We start from the raw sequence: 27,545 nt of genomic DNA, 5'->3' as shown, positions 1-27,545 counted from the left end.
AAAGAAAATTCATACCAAATGAATGGATGCACTTATATGTTTAAAAGACTTAACTTGATGAATTTCATGCTCAAAAGTTATTATTATTGTCATATACGTGACTTTTTAGTTCCATCTATAAGTTTTTTTATGCATGTTTAATACATTTGTTGGACCATCCAAGTGCCAAAGTGTCCAAGTATCCGACATGTGTGGGACACGAACACGTTATCCAAACTTAAGTGTCCGAGCTTCTTAGGTTAAAAAGTAAATTGACATAAACAGAAGCAAATAATGCTTCAGCTCTTTTTCTCTTTTTGCATTGCATCACATAATCTCACTGCATCCACATTATTTCTCACATTATGTACCCTGACAATGTTTGCGCCACCAAGAACCCCTACAGTAACTGCAGCAATCGTGGCCGGATCTCGCTCCGTTGCAACTGATCGAGAACACACTTCACCGAGAAATTTCTTTCTTGAAGGTCCAATCAACATAGGAGCATGAGACAAGCCCAAACTTCTCTTTGCAATTGCTGCTCGGATCTTTGGTATACCTGTTAGGATTTCCAAATTTTGCTTTGTGGTTTTTGAAAATCCAACCCCAGGATCAATGATTATCCTCCAGGCCGGGATGCCTGATGATTCTGCATCTCTAATCTTAGAGTGTAGCTCCAAGGCAATCTGATTGCAAACATCATCATACTGCAAATTCTCTTTGTTTTGCATTGTCGATGGGTCTCCTCTCATGTGCATTGCAATATATGGCACATTAAGATCAGCAACAACCTTGTGCATTTCAGGATCCAAATTCCCTGCAGATACATCATTTACAATATGAGCCCCTCTCTTGACAGCTTCCAATGCAACTTTTGAATAAAACGTATCTACAGATATGAGCTTTCCACTCATCTCTGGCATTCTTGTTACAGCTTCCAAAACTGGAATCAATCTATCCAATTCTTCTTCAACAGAAATCATAGGTGCCATAGGTCGTGTCGACTGAGCACCAATGTCAATCATATCCGCACCATCTGAAACCATTGAACGTACCTGAGAAACTGCAGCTTCAATAGATTGAAATTTTCCACCATCACTAAAACTGTCAGGTGTCAAATTAAGAACCCCCATGACAGAAGTCTTGCAAGACCAGTCCCATAAACTGTTTCCAATGGACAAAACCCTTCTCATTCCTTCTTTACCAACAAGATATTCACCCCCAACTTTCTCCCAAGACTCAAAAAGTCCACCATGATCAGCAGCCAAAGAATGCCAGGATGCAACATCATCTGTATCAACATCTGAACCCAGCAAATCGATCAAAGGAGCAAGCACAAATGGCCTTTCCCAGATTCTTTCATGAGGGATGGTGAGAGTATCTGAGTGTACTTTATATCTTCCATACAACAGAATATCCAAGTCAATCGGCCTTGGGCCATACCGTATACCAGCAGTACGTCCCAGCTGCTTCTCTATGTTCTTAACTGCACTCAGCAGTTCATGTGGCCCAAGCTTTGTGACAGCTCGAACAGCAGAGTTAAGAAATTGAGGTTGATCAGTGACATAAGCCGGTGCTGTCTCGTACAAACAAGCATGTCTTGTAATGTGTATCCCTGCCTTTTTCATTAACCGCAAAGCTTCATTGAAATTCTGCAGTCTATCACCCACGTTGCTGCCCAAAGCAATCACAACTTCTTGCTCTTGAGAACATATTTCCACCACTTTATCTTGCGATGATGAATGAAGGAATGAAATTTGCAATGCTACAAGTAGAAATATGGTTGATCAGAAACAAGAAGAGATACTGATTCAAACAACAGCTTTCTTTCATTACTTAAATTCTTAGTCTAACAAAAAAAGGCCTGGCAGAATGTACAACTCTACAGTCTTTGTGAAGAAGCTGAGAAAAATATTGGCCAATCAATTCCAAAACAATGTTTTAAAAGCTCACTGCAACTTTGAGGGATTTAGTCATAAAGAGTCAAAGCATGAGCCTTGAGACAGAATAAAAGCAAAAATCTCATTTTAACTAGAATAAAAATAAACTGTAAGCCACTTAGCCTGGCTAATCCTGTAGTCTTAATACTGTAAAGCCACATCAATTTTGTTTTTACTAGGACTGTAACAATACCGACAAAATTAGGGAAATAAGGACAAATACTAAAAGAAATATATAATACATATACAAATGCATATATATTAGGACAAAAAGATAAATCTAGGGAAAGAGTTGAAAACACAGTACATGAAAAAAAACAAGAAGCTTATCCCTCCACCCCCTAAGAAAACCCTATATACCTTACCATTTATTTTATTATTGTTGTAACCATTGTTATCATTATTATATTTGGATATAGCAAAAGCTTTCCTTGAGAAAAAAAAATGAAAGGATACAAGAGCATCCAAAAAAAACAAGCCCCAAAAGAAACCCCACTAATAAAGGATTTTTAGCAAAGGTAAAATACTGCCTATAGAGTAATTACAAAAAACCTTCAAAACCAAAGCCTAAAGAGAACATGAAACCTCACAAAGAACCCAACCTCACACAGGGTCCCTCTCCGTCCCCCAAAACACTCTATTCTTTCTCTTACCCCACAGATTACAAATCACTGCACACACCGCAACACACCAAAGGAAACATCCTTTCTCTGTGAAAGGTGCATGAAGAAGGAATTTCTCAATCATCAGATGAACGTCTCTCTCTGGCAAGTCAACGAACCATCAAACTCCTGCAAGAAAAGGATCCAAATGGATCTCATCCAGGCTTCGCTCGCCTTCCGACAAAGAATGCAGCAAACAGGACCCGTTAACAAAGGCAACTTTCTCGATACCTTATCCATTGAATTCTTGCAGCCAATCAAAACTTGTCAAACAAAGAACCTGACTTACTTTGGAATCTTAATGCTCCATCAAGCATGGAAGACAAACTCAACGATAGGAGAAGGGTCAACTAAAATCCTAAAGAAAGACTTACGGGGAAATCATCCTTCTGCCCAATCTAAAATCAAAACCCTGAATCAAAGGAAGAAGAGAAGCCCCCTCTGTCAACTCCCTATTGGACAACGCCTGACAAAAACCAAAATAGAAAGAGACTGTTCCCATACTACACCAAAACATCCTACACAGAAATTTTTCAAAGAAGACAAATGGTATAACCTAGGAAACGCTAAACAGAGGGGTCTATCCCCCAGGTGGTCCTCCCAAAAAAAAAACGTTCTTACCTTTTCCCACGACACTGAACCAAAATGGGAAAAAGAGAGAAGAAAGAGATAAATAACTTTTCAAGGATTATGGAACCTCAAAAAGGATCCTTATGTTAGGGATGGTTGTCTGAAGTTTAAGGGTAAAGTTGAAAATATCGATTAGATCAACATTTGTTGAGAAACTGTACAATTATAAACTAATAGCTAATAAAGAGGTGGTGGCGGCACTACAAAAAATATGGGGAAAAAGAGAGGACGAAAAGCAATTTTATACTAGCTATTTACAAATGCATGTTTCGGGTGGTTTTAAATTTGTTAAAATCACTTCGAAAAATTATTTTAATCGTTCAAAATTATCTTAATACTTAATCTTTCATTTTTTAATGGAATACTCATATCATCAAAATTTCTTCCAATGATTAAAAGCATATTTACAAATGATTTTAGAATGAAAAGTGATTTTAACTATTTTATAATCACTCTTAGACATACAAAAGAAAAAAGAGATTAAAGTACAGCAGCCAATAGAAAGAGCAAGGAAAATGGAAGCCAACTTTTTTTGTTTACTCTTAACTTCTTTTGCCGCCTACAACCTTTTATAATCCAATGAGTAAAAACATATGTTAAAGTGTTAAAAACTGCAAGATCGTCAATATTTTCTTTGAGAAGTCCAATAAGCAACAGTACACCAATTTTTTTAAAAATTGATTTGTCTTGCTTACCTTTCACTTTATTGATAAATATGAAAGCCTTGCGACACTTGAAGGCCGCCACAAACATTTTTGAAAACATTGTTCAACCCATTGTGGTTTGGCAATCAATTTTGATTCTTGAATCATCACAATGAGGACAGAAGCCCACCGACTAAAATCTTTATAGTCATACCCGCACTCCTACCTTTCATTCTAATCTGAAATCTTTGTAATACAAAAGATTTGATCAAGTAAATACATGAACTAAGAAGATAGATTTTTTTTATGGATAAGAAGGTTCATATAACATTTGAACAAAAATCCAAAAACCATGTCTTATATTTTCTTTGGACAAAGAAACATTTCATTGATAAATGAAAAAAGGGAAACCCCAAATCACCTATTGGTGCTTACAATAGAAATTTTTAGTTGGTAACGAAGAAAAATAAGCTACAATGTTTACCGTGCTTAATTTTGCACCAAGTTAAAGCAATAAAAAGAAACGGTTCTAGAACCCTATCATAAGGGGAAAAAGAGTAACTAGCCAACCATTTCTTTCGCCCTAAAAACCAAGTCTTAGAATTAGATGTCAACTTACCTCCACCATATCTGAATCCTTGCTTGCTGATAATGCAACGTTTCAAAATGTTCATTTGTGAGAAGAAGTTGAGTAATTGAAGCAAAAATTAGCCTCTTCAACAAGTTAATGAATTCCCTTCACAACAGAAATTGGGGCTGCATTGCAAGATGACAACAGAATGTCAACTACAAGATTTCGATAAATGTTCATTATTCTTCTATTTCCAAAGCAAAGCACTGATGTAATACAAAAGTAGAAATTTGAGTGTATCCCAACCCAAGCGAAAACTGAAATTCCATTATCATTTTTATAGGAAAAATCAAGTTAATCTCGAATAAATCCTGTGTTACTCATTTTTACTGCTCTTGTATATTACTTCCCTATAAATAGGAAGGGCCCAAAATTTCAACACTGAACCAGGAAACATTACCCAAATTTATCCTTTGACTAACTCTACTATATATGATGATTTGGAAATTTTAACAGCATTATGAGGTAACCATTACAAATCACAAGAGAAGCAATTTTAATTACATATTCAATCAAGAAAACTAACATTCAAACACTTTCTAATAAGGTACAGCAAGACTTTAACAGAATCTAATATATAATATAACTAATCAATTCAAACTAAAGTCAAACTCAAACCAATCCTCAAAACAAAATAAATAAACTAAGTCTATTAGGCTATAACAACCACCCAGCTAAATCCGATCCCTGAGCTCAAGGGAAACCACAACAAGATTTAAAACTAAAATAGGATTTCAGCTCCCTGTATGTTCTTAAACAAAGTAGATTGTAAAGACAAGCCGAATAGTCAATCGTTTATAAGCTCCCTCTTCAGCATTACCAAAGTTGTAGCACTCCCCATGGACTACAATCTGGTTGGTGGTCAGTACACAACACGTACTAGTAAGTAGCCCACACCTAAAGGGCAACTGAAAAACATACAAGTAACTATTGCAAATTACGTAATGATTATGCTCAATAAATATGGAAGGTAACTAACAATTACAACATGCTAGGTCAATGAATCGACAAATCATGGAATGCACACTTCCTATTCAAGCCCCTTGAGCTCACTCAACACTCAACTTTCACAAGACTTTTTTAGACTGAATCTTTCATGACACATTGACCCTAATTGTGTCCATGGCCACCTACATCCCATGTCGGCCCCAATTGACTTTATTCAAGGCCATCAACATTGTCTATCAACTCCATTGACTTCATCTAGGGCCATTGACGGTTTTTATCAACCCCGTATCCAAGGCCACCAACATTTTCTACCTGCCTCAATTGATTTATCTCAGATCATCAACCTCTTCATCGACCCCACATGATTCCACCAAGGTCCCTTGACGTTTTAAAAAATTCTCCATAATTAACTTTTTAAACTCGTTATACTAACTCTAACTAAATCAACAAGGTCATCAACGCTATCCTATTTAACACCCCAGGCCTAGGATTCGAATCAAGATTCAGAATTTGGATTCAGTAACGGATGGCCCCAACATTCTCTTACATCACTTGCAACTTGGCAACGTCATCCTTACTTGTCTTGAATGCTTCTAAGAGTAAAAAGTTATCCCCACAAACCAACACGAGTCATTTCAGCATGTTTTATCCCCACTCACATGCTTCTTAGGAAAATTCTCAAGAGATCATCCAACATAAGATTGATCTAAGCTAAACATGCTTAACTATGAAGTTCCTATGATTGAGCCACCAAAAAATGAGACGCACCTAGATGATATAGGTAATAACTTTCGATTCTTTTAAGCGTTTCTTAACCATATTTTCGTATCCTTCAGATCCCTCTCCTTCGAATGTGACTCGACTCCTTCACTTCCTCTTTCTCCTAAACTTAAGTTGTTACATTCCCACTGACTTCTACTTGGTTCATCCTCGAACCATAGCCTGCTAAGAGATTTTCTGCTGATACCAACAGTAACAACCCAACTTTTTGAAATCTCTAATTTGGTCATTACGGTTGTCCATATAATTTTAAAATAAAAATTAGTCAACCAAATTAATGTAAAATGTACCGTATAATTGAAAAGTTGTAAATTAATAGATGTAACCCACTTACTATCAGATCCAACATGAAAATATTTCTGTTGAACTTCAAGGTCAGGACATTGTATCAAAACATTTCTGTAACATCAAATCATTCAGGCTCTCCATGACGAGTCAATGATTAGCCTATAGACAAGGTGCCACTACATGAAAGAAAATCTACAAACTTCCCCATTTGAGATATGATCTACTGCGTAAAATACAATAAAACTCTACTACTATTGTAACACCTTTTGAAGTTTGACCTCTGATACAAATAATATAACATAAACTCGATGATCCTACAGAACTGCAATCACTTAAATAAAGTGGATGGTGAAACAAACAACATACAGTCACCACTAAACCTAAACACACAGAACAAAATATCCAACAAAAAAACGAATACAAAATTATCCATTTACCAACCTAGACAAATGTGACCATTGCTATAGATATGATGATGCAGAGGAGCTGGATGCAGAAATATATAACCTACAGCAAAAAACAAACACAATACAATCGATTAATGTAGCAGGTAGCTGCTCAAGGGGTGATTGGAATAGAAATGATCTCAACCCTCAAGGTTGGATGGATTATATTTAAACCTGTGGGGTTTCCATTGGGTAATGCTCAGGAAAGTCGACCTGAAGCTGATAGGTTTCATTAGCACAGAGAGTTCCCAGGGCACCGTTGACTTCAATCACCCACCTTCCAACAAAAGAACCACCCAGAAATGAACGTCAAATTTTGAAGTAACATTGCTTGCAGAACCGAGTAAAGAGAAATAACAAAAAAAAAAAAAAAGAAACCGAAGACGCCCATCACACTCAAAGAAGGACGCAATAAAAAATCAAACCTAAACGAAACCCAAAAGATAACAGTAATGAGAACAGTCATCGAAACCTCTTTTCCTGTTAAAAGTTGAAATAGGCATTTGAATATAACTAAAATGACAGAACTTAAGCAAGCCCTAATTGACATAGAACGTTACCTCAATTCCAACCGGGAACCTGGACAACCAGAACATTACCTCAAGAATAGACTTAAGTTTGATATCACAATGTCATTCTCACAGACTTAATGTATATTACATATAATCGAAATCATAATTTGTGACCTAAGAAGTGTGAAAGTCTGGAGTGCTGTAATTATATTAACACAGACAGCAAAGTATGCAAACAATAAATTTCATAGCTGTTCGTCAAGTGCAGTCTCACCTCAGTTTTCCAATGTAAGAGCTACTTGATCTCAAAATGTTTTCGGCACCCATTGAGATAATATACTCCGTGCTAGTAGTTCTTCTTGTAGGCTTTGGTGAAAGAAGAAACTTCCCATTTTCAATCAGCAGAGCTGTACCATTGAAGTACCAAAACTATAAATAAATTGAATGGCAGCAGAACAAGATACAAATTCCAATTAACAAGCCTATTAATAACTGGAGTTGGAAAATGAAGTAGAAGAAATGAAGAAGAAGACTAACCTCGAATCCTTAGCTCCAAGTTTCTAATAGCAGTAAAGAGAGGAGGAGCTGATAGACGAAGAACCCTAAGCGAAACCCTTGTAGACGACGGTGTGTTGGCTTATAGACGATGGCGATGCTAGAGCTTCAGCGTTGGCGATTGGACAGAGACAACGACGGCAACGTCGTCGGTTGAATGGAGGGCAGTCGTGTGAGACGGGACGTGGGTGGGTATGGCAAGCGTGAAACGTTCAATAGAGATAAAGCGTGGAACGACGGCCGTCTCTTGAGCAAAAGAGATGAAATCGTTAAACGTTCTCCAAAGCGTGAGAAATATTGGGCGGGATAATTTTATATTTCCCACTTTTTCTTTTTATTTCGTTTTCAATAGTCCAATTTCGAACGCTATTAAATGGCCCATTTCTTATAGTGTTGGCCCGAACTAAGAACGGTTCCAAACACCGAAGTTCTCCAAGTAAAGTTAGACGATCAACACCATCTCACATTTCCCTATTGGATAAGGCTCGTCAAAACTCCATCAAAGGAGAGGTCAAGGGTAGTAAGAAAATTCCACAAATCAGTATTTCAGAACTTCAAAAAAAATTTACTATCTGAACGAGAACATGAAGATATGAGCCACACAAGTGGCTTCACCTAATGAAACAGCACATCTGCATTAGTTTCTACAAGGTTATACCCTCCGACTTTGTTCAATCATCTCTGAACCATCAAATCTCTCACCTTATTAACTTCACCCCATTTTCCATTTGAAGCATAAAGATTATATAAGAGCCCATAATAGCAAGCTTCATTTCGATGTAGTTGTAGCATTTCTCTGAGTACGACTTCTCCGAGATCGAACCTCGAGTATAATCCACATCCGTGAAGGAAAGCTCCATACAAACTAACGTCTCGTTGAACTGGCATTTTCTTAATGAAGTCTAATGCTTCATCCAGTTTACCTGATCGAGCTAAGAGATCAACCATACATGCATAATGTTTCATGGAAGGAACAAAGTTATAATCCTGAATCATGGATTTGAAATACCTCCCTCCCTCTTCAACCATTCCCGAATAGCTACAAGCAGATAATACTGTCGTAAAAATTACTTCATTCAGTTTCAAATCCTCCTTCAACATGTTAATGAAAGTAGAGAAAGGGATCTGCTTCCATCACCCAGCACTCAATAACCACCTATCATTGCACTCCACGTGATAATATTCTTATCCCTCATATCGAACACCATTCGTGCTGGTTTAGCATTACCGCATTTAGCATAAAAGTTCCAAAGTGCATTGCACTCCACGTGAACCAACCTATACAGCACCAAGGGTGGCACATGCTGAAAGGGTGCTCACCAGCGTTATTACATCAGGTGCAAGGAAGTATAATCTCATTTGATTAAAGAGGCGGAGGGCATCATAAGCAGATTCTTTATGAGCATATCTAGATATCATAGAGGTTCCAAGTAATCACGTCCTTTTCCAAAACCCCATGAAATATAGCATAAGCATCACTAATCGTATGGCATTTAGCATACATGTCAATAAGAGCATCTTCACTACACACTCTTCCCGCCCAAGTTTAGTCCCAAGTCCATGAACTGACATTCCTAAATTCAAATTACCAGAAACCGAACACGCTGAAAGAACACTTGCAGCAGTGCAGAATTAGGTAAGAGATCTGACCTTATTTCATCAGCAAAGAGCCTCAATCCATCGTTGGGTTGCCTAGCTTGGGTATATCCAACAATCATTACAGTCCATGAAACAAGATCAATAGTAGGTAGTTCGTCATATATCATGCGAGCATCTCTAGTTTGCCCACATTTAAAATACATGTCCAAAAAAGTAGTCGCCAAGAAAGAGCTAAGTTCAACAATGTTCTTAATGGCATAGTCATGCACTGATCATTTTCCTTGATGTAAAGCTCTTAATTTTGTAAACGCATTTATTATGCTTCCTAAAGTAAATGGATTGCTTTCAACCAATGCATCTCTCATCTGATTGAATAAAACCAAACCCTCCTCCACACAACTATTTTCTACATATCCCGCAATCATTGAAGCCCATGAAGCCACATTTTTATCTATGATTTCTTCAAACGCAACACTTTGAGCACTCAACCTGCCCACATTTACCATACATAACTATCAAACCAATCATTACAAAGCTATCCAGACCCCTCACCTTCACAATCTGACAATGGATCGTTCTGCCTTTAACAATTTCACAGAATTCGCTACAGGCTCTCAAAATAATTGAAAAAAAAATATGTTATCACATTCCCTAAAAGACATTCTCATGTGATTATAGAATGGAATAACATCCACAAACAAGTCATTCAAAAAATACCACCTGATCATCACCTTCCACACATAAAAATCGAGGTTGGGCATTTGATCGAACACCATTTGAGCAAACCTCACATGCTTAACTAAATAATGATGAACCAAAAACATTTTATGAGGTAGTGAGCTGCCCTAATACTAGGCACTGGATAAGTGCCATGAATGATGAAATGGAATCACTCACTATCAACAATACATGGACCTTGGTAACACTACCTAGAAATTATAAGACCATATCTTGCAAATGAATTTATAAACTTAAAGAAGGAGTTCCCGGTCTTCAACCTCCTAGATATAAGCTAGACTTGTAGCCAAAGCTTTTACACAAAGAGAAGGAATTCATTACAATGAAATATTCTCACCGGTTGTAAAACAAACCTCCATAAGAATGCTCTGTTCATTAGTTGTTCAAGAAGATCTAGAACTTGAACAACTTGATGTTAAAACAGCATTCTTACATGGTGACTTGACAGAAGACATATACACGAATCAACCACAAGAATACATTGAAAAAGATAAAGAAAATCAGGTATGTTATCTCAAAAAATCCATCTATGGTCTAAAACAATCACCAAGATGTTGGTACAAAAGGTTTGATGATTTCATCTCTAAACTTGGTTTTAATAAAATTTCCTATGACAGTTGCGCATTTATAAATTCAAATTACTATTCTTCCAAGGTTTACTTACTATTGTATGTAGATGACATGCAGCTTGCAGGAAAATCAAAGTTTGATATTAAAAGAGTAAAGACAACCTTGAAGGAAGAATTTGATACGAAGAAACTTGGAGAATCTAAGAGAATTCTAGGCATTGACGTCACAAAAGAAAGAACAAAGAAGCTTCTAACAATTGACCAAAGTAACTATTGCTATAAAGTACTTAAAAGATTTAATATGTTAGATGCTAAGCAAGTGGTAATTCCCCTTCACAACACTTCAAACTATTAGTTGCAAACTGTCCAAACCCAAAAGATCCCAACCATGTTAAATACATGGCAAAAATATCTCTTACTCACAAGTAATAGGGAGCATAATGTACCTAATGATTTCTACTAGGCCTGATTTATCTTACTCTTCTAGTTTAATTAGCAGGTATGTGGCTAACCCAAGCAAAACGCATTGGGAAGCAACCAAATGGGTCCTCGAGTATCTAAAGGGATCTATGAATGCTCAACTAATCTATAAAATACGTTCTAAAGAACTGTTTGAACTTTATGGTTTTGGAGATTCTGACTTATGCGGGGGACTTGGACAAGAGAAGGTCACTAACAGGATATTGCTTCCTAATTGGAGGCAACCTACTAAGTTGGAAAGCTTCACTACAACCTGTGGTGGCCCTATCATCTACTAAAGCTAAATATATAGCTCTTTCAGAAGCTATTAAGGAAGCTATTTGGCTAAAGGGACTACTAAAGGACTTTGGCTTATCACAAAAAATTGTAAAGATCTACTGTCATAACCAAAGCACCATTCATCTGTCTAAGAACCAACAGTATCACAGTAGAACAAAGCACATAGATATTAAATTTCACTTCATCAGAGAACAAACTGAAAAACAGGAAGTAGAAATGCTCAAGGTTCATACCAGTGAAAACGCAGTTGATGTGTTGACAAAGGTAGTCACTCGAACAAAGTTCCTCAAGTGTCTTCAAACAATCGGGTTCCTAGAACCCGAGAAGGAGTGACTGCATCAAATGCTTTGAAAGTTAAGACATACACAAATTTTTCACTCTATATCTTTTAAGGTGGAAATTTGTGAGAAAACTCTTTAATAAAACAGTTATCTCTTTGTAAAAGACATATAGTCAAATCTGTAAGTTTTAACTTTTTGTCTAACTAGAGTTCAACTAAAGGTCATAGGGTAGTCTATAAATACTCTATATCTCTTTGATATTTCATACACAACAAAACTGGAAAAGAAATAATACCTGGCTCCCAAAGCACAGTGGACGTAGGCCTTGCCGAACCACTTTAAAATATCGTGTGTTCAACTCCTCTCTTCATCTTCTCTTCATCTCACCATCATCCAAAGTAAAAAGAAAAGAAGAAAACCAGAATTTACCGAAAAGAAAGAAAGAATAGAAAAGACTTGAGAGCTTCTTTAATCCTCTGTAAACACATATCTATGCGCAAGTGACAGGAAATGGAAAAAGTAAAACACAAGTACATAGGGAACTTATTTTTATGCAATTAGGTGGCTCTCCCGTATCCATACAAGTGACAACCCCTTCACTTTTAATAACTTTTTTTGAAAGTCCAATCGGTGTATGTTATATTTTATATCGCTTTTCTAAAGCTATAATGAGTGCTATTGTAGAATATAAAGATATAGCTTATACATGTTGCAATAAAAACATTTGGTATCGTTTTTCATTAGAACTATAATAAGTTTGTATAGCTTAAAGAATGTGTTATCTCTAACATATCGTAGCTTTTTTCCAATGCTATAACATAGTATTTACAACTGTAATTTTATGCTATAATAATGTTATTTAATCATTTCCAATTATTATAATAATTATAAGGGGTCTTTTCAAAAATATAACAAAACACTAAAATATTTATACTTTAGAGAACAATTTCAAAAACGAAAAAAAAAAAAAACTTATAGACCCATAATGTAAAAATACCCAAAATATCTTATGATTAATTGGCATTCGATTTAATATAATTGGTTGGGAAACGATTGTTTGAATTTAGCTATTTTGTACACGATTGTTTAAATTTAATTGTTTAAATTTTGGTAGCTAAATCTAAACAATTTTTTCAGTATTTTTTTTTGTACACGATCGTTTATATTTGATACAAGATTGTTTATATATTTGGTATAGATTTGATCGTTTAAATTTGATTAGCCAAATCTAGAGTTTTTTCAGTATTTTTTGGCACACGGTTGTTTATATTTGGTACAAAATCGTTTATATTCGGTACAAGATGGTTTAAATTTAGATTTTTTTCCCACTATATTTTGGTACTCGATCGTTTATATTTGATATATAATCGTTTATATTTTCCCGTTTAAATTTAAGTAGTCAGATCTTGATCGTTTATATTTGATACATGATTATCTAGATTTGATCATTTAAATTTGGCTACCCAAATATAAACAATCTTTTAAAGATAGAAAGAAAAATGACAAAAGAAGAGAAGAAAGACAATGAAAAGAAAAAAAACCGCAAAAGAAAAAGAGAAGAAAGACGATGAAAAAGAAAGAGAAATTTGAAATATTTTAAAAACTTAATTATAATATTTTGACTTTTTTTGTTAAATTTATAAAACTAACCTAATTATAATAACCTTTTGATTGCATTTCAATTTTTGTTATATAACTCTTTCTATAGTTTTAACTTATGACTATGAAAGAGGTAACTTTTTTTCTCAAAAGTAATTTTTGAATTAATTAGCTTTGGATAAAATTTAGTTCAAGTACTCAACTTTAGTAAAATCTACACACATAAATACTTAATATCACAATAAATACTAATAACTTTCATTTATAATATATTAAAATTACAAATAAAGTATTCAATAATTTACTTAAATAAAGTTGTAGTCTAAATGATACTAAAGTAGAAAAAGTATTTAGTGAATAACAACACAAGTTTAACCCTTCAAATACAAACAAAATTCACTAAGTGTTTGAGATTATATTATCGTATAGCTATAAACTACTGTCATCGTTGGTTCTTTTTTCGTCTGGTAAGACATCATTTCATTCACCACCTACAGAAATTTATAAAACATATATCAATGTATGATCTCGTAGATACCAATAACAGAGGATATTAATTAAACAAATATAGAATCTTTAACAAACGTAGATAAAAAAGATTCGATGATAGCATACCAATAATCACTTTCAACTCAATCTTTATCATATGGCCCAAGAAAAATAGATACGAATTCCAAAATTTCAACTCAATCATCTATCCCAAGAAAAATGTCTAGCATTCAACTCCAGTATTTCAAGCAAGTAAAGAAGCAACACTTTGGTAGAGTGTCCGTACATAGTATCACAATCTATAACAACTAACTTCAATTCTATTGAAAGAACAGGATCTTAAGAAAATGGAATGAGTTGACCATTTCAATAAAAGAAGATTCAATGATCTATTAAATCCTACCCAACTTCTTCAGTAAAAGCACCACGGTTACGTGAAAACATTATATCAACTTCATAGCATTGACAAAATGTTATAAATTTTCTAAATCACTAAGATACTCTTCAAAATAAAATGATCGAACAACCAATAAGAATGAAACTAACATTTAATCTAACAAAATGCACCATCAAGAAATGAAAACAAAAATAGAATGCCAAATTTAGACCAAAAAAGCTACTAAGTATCAATAAGGTGCCAAGAAAGAGAGATTTAGTAGTTCAGAGTTCCGAAGAAAAGACATCACTCTTTTTTACTGATTTTTTTCAGTGAGGCAACCACGCCATATTCAAAGCAAGAACCAGAAGCAAATAAAGAAGTCCTTATTGGTTTCAACGGAGACTCCACAACATACAAACTTATTTCTATTGAACTTAATTCTCAATAGAAAGTTGGTCTCCACTACGGCTTAGAATTGACTAAAAAACGCCTAATCACTTACATATAGCAAAAACCTTACAATAAAATAGTAAAACTATAGTAACCCAATGAGTTAAATGGCCAACAAAAACCATCCACCATTCTCTATGCTTCATACACTTTGTTTCCACTCATACTTCAACCAAAAAAGAACACAAAATGGCTCTCTAAATTCATAAAAAAGAAATCAAGCTAAGATAGTGAACATGAACAATAGTAAAATAAGCTACTAACAATGCATAAATCAACTTCGAGAGTCCAGCAACAAGATAGTAACCAACTTTAGGTAGACTTATGAAATTCGAAACTCATCAACCTAGTCACATAAAGATCAAATTTTAACTAATCTGAAAATGAAGATGAAGAAAGCACCAACACATGCAATCTATTGAAACAGAGGCCAAAATTGCAATATAGGGTATCAAGGGAAAGTACCAATAACAATTTTTTATGTTGTTTTCTTTGAGGAAGAATTCCGAGTGCATCCAGCATTAACTCATCCAGTTCTACAGAAAAGTTGGGAGGCGTGATAAGAACAGAAAAATGGACTGAAGGAAGTTGAATAGCTGACTAATCTGACCTTTAGTTTGCAGAAGTGTAGCCAGAACACTTAAAGCACCCAAGACTAGTACATCGTCCCCAGTTGTAATATGAGACAGCAAAGCTCCCCTGCCAAAGCATACATTATGGGATAGTTAGGAACACACTACTGACACAATTAAGTATTATTTGCACCAATATTCATTTAAGATGAGTCTATATATTACAGAGTAAACCTGCCCCCCAATAAAGGGAAAGGAGAAAGGCAAATATTTTTAAACAGAACAATAGTTGGATTAGGAGTTTCTAACATTTGCAAGAGCAACTTTAGAAAATAGAAATCGGAAGTTTCAGATTAGGACCTATCTAGTGTGCACAAAAGAAATACAGAAGATATAAAATCAGAAAATCTAATCAAGGGTCAAAAGCCGCTATTTATAGCCCCTAAGAAAATTATTATGCAACCAAGTTACCGTGTAAGCCTTTAAATATAATAAGCATAGTAGACACTTAATGTCCAACATACTAGCCATTCCATCTCGAATGAAACATTAATAAAAGATGAATAATAGAGCAAACAGAAAAAAAAGAGACTATCAAGAGAGGAACGCGCACACGTTACTTGAATCTTAACAATTTCAAAGAATGTAAGAGTTTTGCTACTTCCAGCACCTCCATGAAAAATATATCAACTATACATTTAGAATCAAAATGGAAGGAAGTGTATCGTACCTTTGCTGTGGAACTCGACAGCATGGAGAAAATGTTGATACAAATAGAACTTATAGTCATTGCAGGCGACCATGAATCGTATAAAATATCTACACATATTCAGAGTGAAGGGAAATAATATTGGTCAGTCTTTGCTGCTCAGGAGATAGCTAAGCTCTCGGCAAAGACCCAATAGATCACAAATAACCTCATACCAGAAATTAACATGAGTAGAATATAATTCACAACTCAAACATGCACGAGCAACAAACAGTGCCACAATGCTTAGAAACACTTACAAAAGGAAGAAGAAACAGAAATAACTAATACACTGTTGGTGATATATAATTAAATTTGCCTTCAACCACGAGCTTAAGCTTTTGGATGAATTGGTGGTTTAATATGGTATCAGAGCAGGTGGTCCAGGGAGGTCCTGTGTTCAAGCCCCTGCATTGTCGTTTCCTCCCCAATTAAAATTGATTTCCACTTGTTGGGCCTTTCAGATATTTCAAGCCCACAAGTGAGACGGAGTGTCGTTTCCTCCCCAATTAAAATTGATTCCCACTTGTTGGGCCTTTCAGATATTTCAAGCCCACAAGTGAGGGGGAGTGTTGGTGATATATAAGATTCCACTTGTTGGGCCTTTCAGATATTTCAAGCCCACAAGTGAGGGGGAGTGTTGGTGATATATAAGATTCCACTTGTTGGGCCTTTCAGATATTTCAAGCCCACAAGTGAGGGGGAGTGTTGGTGATATATAATTAAATTTGCCTTCAACCACGAGCTTAAGCTTTTGGATGAATTGGTGGTTTAATATGGTATCAGAGCAGGTGGTCCAGGGAGGTCCTGTGTTCAAGCCCTTGCATTGTCGTTTCCTCCCCAATTAAAATCAATTTCCACTTGTTGGGCCTTTCAAATATTTCAAACCCAAAAGTGAGGTAAAATTGATTCCACTTGTTGGGCCTTTCAGATATTTCAAGCCCACAAGTGAGGGGGAGTGTTGGTGATATATAATTAAATTTGCCTTCAACCACAAGCTTAAGCTTTTGGATGAATTGGTGGTTTAATATACACAACCATATTGATCTGGGAATTACATCATCTCAGTTACACATGTAAAGTGCATCTGAGTAAAAAGCGAATTGCAGAAACCATATTTCACCTTCAAACTACATCCATTGCAAATATTCCAGTCGAGTCAATCAAGATCAACTCAAGAATCAAAACTAAATTGGTATGGTTTGATATTCAGCCCTTTGTCCAAACCAAACAAAAGAGCATTGATAATTTGGTTTAATTCGACAAATTCCCAAACCAAACAGATGAATAAAAATTTGATTGCTAAAGTGAACAAATATGCATTCCTAAATAGTTCTAAACATTATATAATTAATGATATCTCGTTAAATCTAAAGTTTTAAAAGACTTACATGTATGGCAGTTTATCTTTCCGTACCGTATAATTGAAAAGTTGTAAATTAATAGATGTAACCCACTTACTGTCAGATCCAACATGTGTTGCCTTGTAGACGATGACGATGACGATGCTAGAGCTTCAGCATTGGGGATTGGATAGAGACAACGACGACATCGTCGTTGGTTGAATGGAGGGCAGTCGTGTGAGACGGGACATGGGTGGGTATCGCAAGCATGAAACGTTCAATAGAGATGAAAGCATGCAACGACAATCGTCTCTTGAGCAAAAAAAGATGAAAGCGTGAAACGTTCTCCAAAGAGTGAGAAATATTGAGCGGGATAATTTTCTATTTCCCACTTTTTTTTTCCTTTCCAATGATAGCCCAATTTAAAATGGTAATCCTCAAAGGCTATTAAATGACCCATTTCTTGTAGTATTGGCCAAACTTAGAATAGGCTCCACACACCGAAGTTCTCCAAGTAAAGTTAGATGATCAACAACATCTGACATTTCCCTATTGGATAAGGCTCGTCAGAACTCCATCAAAGGAGTGGTCAAGGGTAGTAAGAAAATTCCACAAATCAGTATTTCAGAACTTCAAGGTTTTTTTTACTATCTCAACGAGAACATGAAGACATGAGCCACACAAGTGGCTTCAGCTAATGAAATAGCACACCTGCATTAGTTTCTACAAGGCTATACCCCGGGACTTTGTTCAGACCTCTCTGAAGCATCAAATCTCTCACCTCATTAACTTGACCCCATTTCCCATCTGAAGCATAAAGGTTAGATACGAGCACATAATAGCAAGCTTCATTTCGATGTAGCTGTAGCATTTCCCTGACTACGACTTCTCCGAGATCAAACCTCGAGTATAATCCACATCCATGAAGGAAAGCTCCATACAAACTAACGTCTGGTTGAACTGGCATTTTCTTAATGAAGTCTAATGCTTCATCCAGTTTACCTGATCGAGCTAAGAGATCAACCATACATGCATAATGTTTCATGGAAGGAACAAAGTTATAATCCTGAATCATGGATTTGAAATACCTCCATCCCTCTTCAACCATTCCCGAATAGCTACAAGCAGATAATACTGTCGTAAAAATTACTTCATTCGGTTTCAAATCCTCCTTCAACATGTTAGAGAAAATAGAAAGGGATCCGCTTCCATCACCCTGCACTCCATAACCACCTATCATTGCACTCCACGTGATAATATTCTTAACTCCCATACTATCGAACACCATTCGTGCTGATCTTGCATCACCGCATTTAGCATAAAAGTTCAAAAGTGCAGTGCCAATGTAAAGATTAGATGAAAATAAGCCTCCTTTAACCGAATAAGCATGAAGTGATGAACCAACCTGTATAGCACCAAGAGTGGCAGATGCTGAAAGAGTGCTCACAAGCGTTATTGCATCAGGTGCAAGGGAGTATGATCTCATTTGATTAAAGAGACGGAGGGCATCATAAGCAGATCCATTTTGAGCATACCCAGATATCATAGAGTTCCAAGTAATCACATCTTTTTCCAAAACCCCATGAAATATAGCATAAGCATCACCAATCTTATGGCATTTAGCATACATGTCAATAAGAGCATTCTTCACCACACATTCTTCCAGCCCAATTTTAATCCCAAGTCCATGAACTGACATTCCTAAATTCAAATTACCAGAAACCGAACATGCTGAAAGAACACTTGCAGCAGTGACAGAATTAGGTAAGAGATCTGACCTTATTTCATCAGCAAAAAGCCTCAATCCATCGTTGGGTTGCCTAGCTTGGGTATATCCAACTATCATTGCAGTCCATGAAACAAGATCAATAGTAGGTAGTTCGTCATATATCATGCGAGCATCTCTAGTTTGCCCACATTTAACATACATGTCCAAAAAAGTAGTCGCCAAGAAAGAGCTAAGTTCAGCAATGTTCTTAATGGCATAGCCATGCACCCATTTTCCTTGATGTAAAGCTCTTAATTTTGTACACGCATTTATTATGCTTCCTAAAGTAAATGGGTTGCTTTCAACCAATGCATCTCTCATCCGATTGAATAAAACCAGACCCTCCTCCGCACAATTATTTTGTACATATCCCGCAATCATTGAAGTCCATGAAACCACATTTTTATCCATGATTTCTTCAAACACAGCACTTGAGCACTCAACCTGCCCACATTTACCATACATATCTATCAAACCAGTCATTACAAAGCTATCCGGACCCCCCACCTTCACAATCTGACAATGGACCTTTCTGCCTTCAACAATTTCACGCAATTCGCTACAGGCTTTCAAAATAATAGAAAAAATTATGTTATCGCATTCCCTAAAAGACATTCTCATGCGATTATAGAATGGGATAACATCCACAAACAAGTCATTCAAAAAATACCACCTGATCATCACCTTCCACGCATAAAAATCGGGGTTGGGCATTTGATCGAACACCATTCGAGCAGACCTCACATCCCCAAGTGCGCCATAAACACCAACCAACTTGGTATCACAAAGAAGATTACCGATAAGGCCGTGTACTATAAGCAACCCATGGAACTTGATAAGAGTATCAATGTTCCTAAAAAGTCCCATGAGATAACAGCACAAAGGTAACGAAATAAACTGTACTGAGGGCATGGTTTGATGGAGGTCGGAGAGTGGGGGATGTGAAGCATATGTGGAATAAGACATCCGGTGCCCCATTTGAAGTAAAGGACTCGCGAGACGGAAGAACGCTCGAGGGAAGCGTTGTAACATTCCAAGTTGTTGAATGCTCAACCGCCATGCCAACATTCTTCGTGCTTTTATTCAAAACATACCGGCAGTCGGTAAAGAAATTTAAGGGAAATTCAGAAAAATATACGACGACTATGGTGTAAGAATGGTAGTTTGGGTTAAAATTTTTTTATTTTTTTATTGAGTTAGTTATATACACTTAGAATTTATGGTATGAAATTTTGATGTATATTTAAACTTTTATAACTATTAGAAATTGGAAAAATAAAAAATTATAACCCAACAATCCAACTCCAATCCGGACTGGATTAGGTTAGAAACTAAATTTAAGTTAATCGGATTCCCAACCCAAATAACTTGAAAATATGAATTAGGTTGAGAATATCTCCCTACTCAACTCGATTTCACCCCAACGAAGACAGTGGCCACAAGAAAATCAAACTAATTACTTCATTCTTTTGAAGAAAATATGGAGAAAAGAGAAGACAAAAACCAATTTTATACTAGCTATAATAATAAACTAAATGCATGTTTAGAGTGGTTTTAAAATTATTAAAATCACTTCGAAAAATGATTTTAATTGTTCATAATTAACTTAATACTTTATCTTACATTTTTTAATGAAATACTCATATCATTCGAATTGATTTCAACGATTAAAAGCATATTTATAAAAGATTTTAGAATGAAAAGTGATTTGAACTATTTTATAATCACCACTCCTAGACGTTCCAAAAGAACAAGAAATTAAAATACAGTAGACAAAGGAAAGAACAACGAAAATGGAAGCCTTCCTTTTTGGTTTACTCGTAACTTCTTTTGTCGCGTACAACCTTTTATAATCCAACGAGTAAAACATATGTTAAAGTGTTAAAAAGATCGTCAATATTTTCTTTGAGAAGTTCCATAAGCAACCAGAGGAAATAGAAATATGCAAAAAAGAGGTAAGCAAATATACCGACATATTCAGCATACTGAAGTATTTCAATACTAGTCAATGACGACTTCAGTAAATGCAAAACTTTCTAAGTACACAAAACTCAATACATATTAAAACAACATCGTGTAGTTGATCTCCAACCAGAAAACTAAATCAAGTTATAAATATGATATAGTGAAAAAAATGATAATTATAACTAAGGGTCATTTGAGGAATAATAATTAAGAATATAACAATATTTTTAAAAAATTGCAAATATAGCAAAATTATCACGGATAAACTTGTATCATTGGAATTTGACAAATTTTGCTATATTTGCAAAAAAATTTAAAATGTTGCTATACACTTAGTTATTTTGAATCTAATTGCTAAATTTGCAATTATTCTTAAAAAATGATTAATATAAAGATTTGCTAAGCAGAACTACAGGATCCATTGATATAAGTATCAATAAAATAAAGACAACAAAATTCTAAAATGTTAAAATATGTTCATCATTAATTATACTTGATTTCAATAAACAAACATTTTTTATTATGACATGGGACCAATAACATGCCAAATAATAGGAAAGTAGTCCGTAAACACACAATCAAATGTAGACTACACAATCACAAATGATAGCAAATATCTCTCACCAAGAAATAGGAGGAAAAGAAAATTAATATTTTTGCATAAGATCAATTAAACATGAGCCATATATGTGAAATTTGTATAATATTGACAACTAACCTTAGAGATTGAGAACTTGCAAGGCCACATGCATAATAAGGAATCAATCAATCAAGAAAAACACATATTTGAGCTAGTTCCACGACGTAGGAGCTTACAAACATTATACAGAGAAGTTATAACCTAAATTATCAGGTGAAAGTAGGTGAGAAAAATTTCTAACATGTCTTAAGCTTCTACACTAGAGCAAAATCTAACCGTGTAAGAAAACAATGCATGTAAGATTTCATTAATAAATTATTGCACAAAACAACCAAATAACATCTCACTTAATTTTCATTACATTATCTAGAGAGTTATACAAAGACCGAAGAGATACATAACAAATACTTATAATAGAGTATAAGAGATCAATTGTGCATTACCAAAACATATGGAGGCAAAGCTAAAAATCATCTCCAAACAAAACATACAAGGAGAGCAAAACTTCATAAAACGCAATTACCTCTTTCTCAGCAACATAATGAACTTTTTCTGCATAAATGGAAGGTCAAACACATTGAAATGAAAACATTACAAAAATCAGACAAGTTCCACATACCGATACAAATTCGTATATACATCATATACGACAAAAGAAAATGAATAAGATCCTCTGAACCTCATCCGATTAGAGCTTCTGGACCCAATTTGTCGCCTTACGACTCAAAAACTCATTTTCTCAACTTCCATTCAAGCAATAAACTGAAAATGAAAGCGTGGATCAAGATCCACATAAGTGCAATCATTCTGTATGTTCAATTACGTCTTTGTACCTTTTTCTCAGCTCAAGCGGTACCACACTCTTTTGTCAAATTGCAGCCATGCATGTAAAGTAATCTCAATGCATTCAGCAATCTCCATCAATTCTATTACACATAACGCATCTTTCAATACTAGATCACACAACAAGCAAAGAACATTTCATACCATATCACACAAAATGAATAGGACATTTTATTCCAGATCACACGGCAGGTAGAGCATCATATCTCATATCACACAATAAGAATAAAGCATCTCACACCAGAACACACAATAAGTATGAGGCATTATATCGAATATGGTACAAAGATTATCTCACTTTGCCCTTTGTAGTTCTCACACATTAACTTCATCAGATCATTCTAGTGTACAAATAACCTTATTCGTCTGTAAGTCATATGCATTGTAAGAATTGGAAAGCATAAAGGAAAATCATATAAATTCATGGTAATAATATTAAGAGATTTTTTAAATCCTTTTTAATTTGGAAACATTTTGTAAGAAAAACCACTCACAGTCGCAATCAACTAGCCCTTAAATCTTGATTCATTTTCACTTTCTTGTAATCCTCGTTGGACTCGGGCTCATTTTGGATCTTAAAAATCCTCATAAATCTTTCTAATTCTCTCTTAAGTGAGCTAAAGGTAAAAGCAACTTCAAGGCGGTCTGGATTCCTCTATTTTGATGAATTTTCTCATGTTGAAACCAATATTCTTTTTTGCTACAAGAAGTGGCTCAATCTCAAAACGCCATGTGTCTCTATCCAACCCTTATCCTAAATTTGAATTAGCCGCCAATAGGATCCAATCAATTGTCGACCTACTGACATCAGGGTCACATCATTGCTTCTCCGTGAAGTACCCCCAACTTGCCTAGTTGTCTGCCACATACTTTCTTTGCATAGTGGCCCTTCATCGCATAATCTTTTCGCGAAACATGTTCCACTATTAGAAATCCCCTTCATAGTATATCTACTGCAGGGCCTTAACTACATTGGTGCTATGCGGTCAGGGCCTTACAAGAATGTAATAGTATAACAACATCAAAACTAACAAAAAGCCAACGAATGTTGATTAACTCTAATACTCACTCATTCTCTCTACCTTGTCATAGCCACCTTTTCAACCTTCAGCTTTAGATCAGGAGAGTTCAAATTATCACTCTATCACCTGCTATAAGCACTTTTACTCTCTCCAAATTATTGTATCATCAATTCTTCTTGTTGTGTTATGTATAATGGGTTAAAAGTAATATACAATTCATATAGTTGTTAGCTCTTTGAATCACTAACCTCACTTATTTCATGCATATACTTAATCAGATTAACTAACTCAAAACAATCCAAACTTATTTACACTTCTAAATTAAAATAGATTTACCAGTGGAGGTGGTTTAAAAAGAAACCCTAACTTAAAATTCAATTCTAACTCATATACACTTCTAAAATAGACATGGACAAATGGAGTTAGAGCTAATCATAATCAAAAGCAATCCCATGGACTTAATGCTAATTCCAAATGAAAGTGATTGGATATAATTGAAAATAGCCCACTTGGATTCCATAATTACGTATATATATTATTTCTTTAGTAATTTCAGCCGATGATTTGCAATTTGGCCACCCACCAATATTGACAACATCTCTTTTTTCTTTTTTCTTTAAATTAATTTTCTCTTTCACAAGTTGAATGTTTTTTGGTCGACGAAGAAGAGAATACTATTTGTCCTTTTGAGTACATTTCAAGATTTAGGATTCAATTCCCCAACCCAATCTAATTATAATTGCTCTTCAACATAAACGGCTTACCATGCTTCTTTTTTTTTTTTGTTCGTTTAACATTTTGAAAATCTCAATTATAATCTCACTTTTTTAATCAAAAGCTACAATTCTATCTATTTATCTTGAAATTAAAACTTATCCGGTGACCGTTTTTGTTTTTAAAAGAATTACAAGAAACGCACTTTTGAATTGAAAATAAATTTGATAATCGAGAAAAATTAGAAAATTGAAAAAGCTTCACATCCTTTGTTGAAAATGACATTGACTTGTGAAACTATACGATCGTTCTATTAAAAAAAAATTGAAATATGAAGGGATAAATAATGGGGTAGAAAAGGAAATGAGAAAAGTGGTTTATTTTGAGTTAAGTTATTTTGTTTGTGCGTCCAGGTCACTTTGATGGGGACGCAACAATTAATTTGATAATTTTCTTTCGGCGCCAATTTCAAACGTATAGCATGCGTTAAATTCCCATTCAAATCTTTCTCTTCTTTTCTTGTAGATTCTTTTCAAATACTTTCATCTCATCATATCATGTTATTATGCCATCATTTAACAATCCCTAATTACATTTTCTTTTTCTTTAATAGTCTTTAATTACACTCCTTTTTATAATTCAAAAATTCAACATTAAAAAACATACAAAATGCCAAACAAATAAAGAAAATAACAAAAACATAAAGTACTAAAGTCTCTTGCCAAAGTTCCAAAATCTTGGATACTAGTAGGCCCATATTCTCTAAAATAGACAAAATGATACCATACATCAACTAAAATCTTTAGTTTTATTCAACTACACTAACCACTTTTATCTACACTCAACTTCAATGTGTGACACATTTTCTCATTCTAAATCTTCCTTTGAGTCTCTATTTTAGTATATATATTTGTTGATGCCTTATACCGCTTGAATTGGAGATGAACACCATTCTTGAAAAAAATTTATGAATATGAAACCTAACTTAGTTTTGATATTTGGGTGTAAGAGATATTATATTTAATTCACCGAGGGTATATATTTAGCTTTACTTAATGAATTTCTTTAGCTCCTTGATTCTGGATGTGATGGCTCTAAAAATAATGTCTAAATTTCATAATATAACTCATTCATGCTTTTTAAGCATGTAGCTTTTTATGTGTAGCAAAATTGAAGAAAACCCAAAACAATACTTAAGTTATAAATGTAATTCACTCGTTGGAATGCCTTGAATCTTGTTATCTAACTCTACAGATAACCAAGTACAATTATGCGTAATTATTCATAGATATTTACAATTATGACTCATGAGTTTATAGAGATGTGTAATATACAAACTTTTAGTCTAGTGTTTTCTCTCTGCTCTGTAAGTGTAAGTATAACTAACAAACTGTTAGTGAATCATATATATCTTTATGTTGATTTTTTTTTTTTACGTTTTTCTATACTTTTTACTTGTTAATTTCATATCACTGCTAAAAAGATATTTTTTTAATTAAAGTTCAACTATTCTATCAATAGATGAGATGAACTAAACTTAATGCACTAAACTAGTTTATAAATATATATATATATATATATATGATGGTTAAAATAGAAGTGTGATATTTGAGAAGTGTTAGAAACATAAAAGTGTAGTTGAATTAGTTTGGAGTGTAAAAAGAAGAATATTGTGGAAGTGTAAAGAGGCAAGAAGACCCACATCCTGAAAGGGGATTATGTACGTTGTGTTGTGTTGTGTCACTAAACTTATAAGATGACTCACCAAACCCACATCCCCTTTTCTCTCTTTTTCTCCTCTTTAACGCGTATATGACATGGCTACACTTCCACACTAAGATATCTTCTCAACTTTACTCCAACCTTTATCCTCTCACTCTCTTCTTTCCTCCCATTATAAATTTATATACCAAAATAATTATAACATATAACCAAAATTTTTATATTCTCTCAATCACATTATTCATACACACAGTGACAAAATTTATCATTGATAAAATTCAAATTTTGACTATAACTTGTAAGTATTTTAATTGAAAAAATGTCTCTAAATTTATCATCATAAACATTAATATACCCTTACTTTCAAATACATACCAACATGTCACACAATTACAGGATGCAAAATATTCCGTACTCTTTTAATACTAAAAAAAATTTCCCTAACTTTATCTCCTTTGTAAGATACTACTCAATAACTGCAGGATGAACTTTATTGGTTTTGTATATATTAAAATCACATCTAAAAAAATTAATTTTTTCTTAAAGGAAAACATACGTGGTTTGTAAAAAAAAAAGAAAGAAAACAGTTTTGATTAGGTAATAAATTTAAATTGGTAAAGTAGATATTTTTAAAAGAAGGTAAAATAGATACTTCATTTGTAATTTTCTAAAATAAAACATTCAAACATATATATAAATATAAACATATTTTTTAATTTTCATAAATATAATAAAAACACTAAAATATTTTTTCATAAATATAACAAAACACTCTAATATTTTTTAAAAAATGGCTATTATTTTAAAAAATATTTATAATTTGTCATTTTTTATTCTTTTTTATTATCCTTTTCCTTTCTATCCTCCTTTCTTAAATTTTTTATATTTTTTTAAATCGTATTTGACTGTAACCAAATCTAACAAATATAAAAAATCTTAGTGGTACACAATCTCTAAGAATCTTCAAAAAAAATTGTTAACATATTGGTAGGACTAAATCTAAAAGATCATGTACAAAACAATCTTGAAAAAACTCTTATACACGATCTTTTAATCTAAATAATCATTTATCACCAAATATTAGACTCTAGGACCGAGACATTGAGCTTGTGGGCTTTTTTGTTTTCGAAACGGTTCTAAATCTCTTATTTTTTCTAGTAAAAAATACCTCCTAATTTTTGTTTTTTTTTTATTTCTCTTTTTTTTTTTTTTTTCAACTTCTCTATCTACACTATAACTAAATTTCTCATTCCATCGACATATCTCCATCTTTTGCATGTTTTTTCTCCATCGTTTTCTCTCCTATACCAACTTTTTCCATCTCTCCTCA

General features: G+C 34.2%; 3 protein-coding genes across 4 annotated transcripts; all 3 read right to left on the bottom strand.

Annotated features, from left to right (window-relative positions):
- Positions 1 to 37: 37 nt before the first annotated feature.
- Positions 38 to 9,048, bottom strand: LOC101213228 (folate synthesis bifunctional protein, mitochondrial). Of its 2 annotated transcripts, XM_011656672.2 has the most exons (7): positions 7,998 to 9,048; positions 7,735 to 7,867; positions 7,123 to 7,225; positions 6,944 to 7,009; positions 4,475 to 4,611; positions 3,907 to 4,101; positions 38 to 1,744 (listed from the first exon to the last, which is right to left on the bottom strand). In XM_011656672.2, exons 6-7 carry the CDS (start codon positions 3,974 to 3,976, stop codon positions 279 to 281), a joined length of 1,536 nt encoding a protein of 511 aa, XP_011654974.1. In that variant the 5' UTR covers positions 3,977 to 4,101; positions 4,475 to 4,611; positions 6,944 to 7,009; positions 7,123 to 7,225; positions 7,735 to 7,867; positions 7,998 to 9,048; the 3' UTR covers positions 38 to 278. The 2 variants fall into 2 exon arrangements, with proteins under 2 accessions (XP_011654974.1, XP_011654975.1); XM_011656673.2 differs by lacking the exon at positions 3,907 to 4,101 and having other exon boundaries at positions 7,998 to 9,047.
- LOC116403808 (pentatricopeptide repeat-containing protein At2g03380, mitochondrial-like) lies at positions 6,944 to 9,817 on the bottom strand. The gene is made up of 6 exons (XM_031885392.1): positions 9,666 to 9,817; positions 9,300 to 9,423; positions 8,718 to 9,140; positions 7,735 to 7,889; positions 7,123 to 7,225; positions 6,944 to 7,009 (listed from the first exon to the last, which is right to left on the bottom strand). The coding sequence occupies exons 1-6, from the start codon at positions 9,815 to 9,817 to the stop codon at positions 6,944 to 6,946; spliced, it is 1,023 nt and encodes a 340-aa protein (XP_031741252.1).
- Positions 9,818 to 13,794: 3,977 nt separating this feature from the next.
- Positions 13,795 to 20,462, bottom strand: LOC105435657 (pentatricopeptide repeat-containing protein At2g03380, mitochondrial). The gene is made up of 5 exons (XM_031886458.1): positions 17,660 to 20,462; positions 16,181 to 16,269; positions 15,489 to 15,577; positions 15,344 to 15,414; positions 13,795 to 14,051 (listed from the first exon to the last, which is right to left on the bottom strand). The coding sequence occupies exon 1, from the start codon at positions 20,375 to 20,377 to the stop codon at positions 18,236 to 18,238; it is 2,142 nt and encodes a 713-aa protein (XP_031742318.1). The 5' UTR covers positions 20,378 to 20,462; the 3' UTR covers positions 13,795 to 14,051; positions 15,344 to 15,414; positions 15,489 to 15,577; positions 16,181 to 16,269; positions 17,660 to 18,235.
- Between the last annotated feature and the right edge of the window lie 7,083 nt (positions 20,463 to 27,545).

The sequence above is a fragment of the Cucumis sativus genome, chromosome 5, assembly GCF_000004075.3.
Source record: "Cucumis sativus cultivar 9930 chromosome 5, Cucumber_9930_V3, whole genome shotgun sequence".
Taxonomy (NCBI): Eukaryota; Viridiplantae; Streptophyta; class Magnoliopsida; order Cucurbitales; family Cucurbitaceae; genus Cucumis; species Cucumis sativus.
This window is presented reverse-complemented; position numbering and strand designations above follow the sequence as displayed.

Coding starts and splice junctions, on each gene's coding strand:
- LOC105435657 (XM_031886458.1), bottom strand. CDS start 20,377: ATGTTGGCATGGCGGTTGAGCATTCAACAACTTGGAATGTTACAACGC.
- LOC101213228 (XM_011656672.2), bottom strand. CDS start 3,976: ATGTTTTCAAAAATGTTTGTGGCGGCCTTCAAGTGTCGCAAGGCTTTC. Junction 1,745..3,906: donor ATTTATCAATAAAGTGAAAG/GTAAGCAAGACA, acceptor TTCTACTTGTAG/CATTGCAAATTTCATTCCTT.
- LOC116403808 (XM_031885392.1), bottom strand. CDS start 9,817: ATGTATTTTAAATGTGGGCAAACTAGAGATGCTCGCATGATATATGAC. Junction 9,424..9,665: donor CTCTTTGCTGATGAAATAAG/GTCAGATCTCTT, acceptor TATGATATCTAG/ATATGCTCATAAAGAATCTG. Junction 9,141..9,299: donor CATGTGCCACCCTTGGTGCT/GTATAGGTTGGT, acceptor TGATGGAAGCAG/ATCCCTTTCTCTACTTTCAT.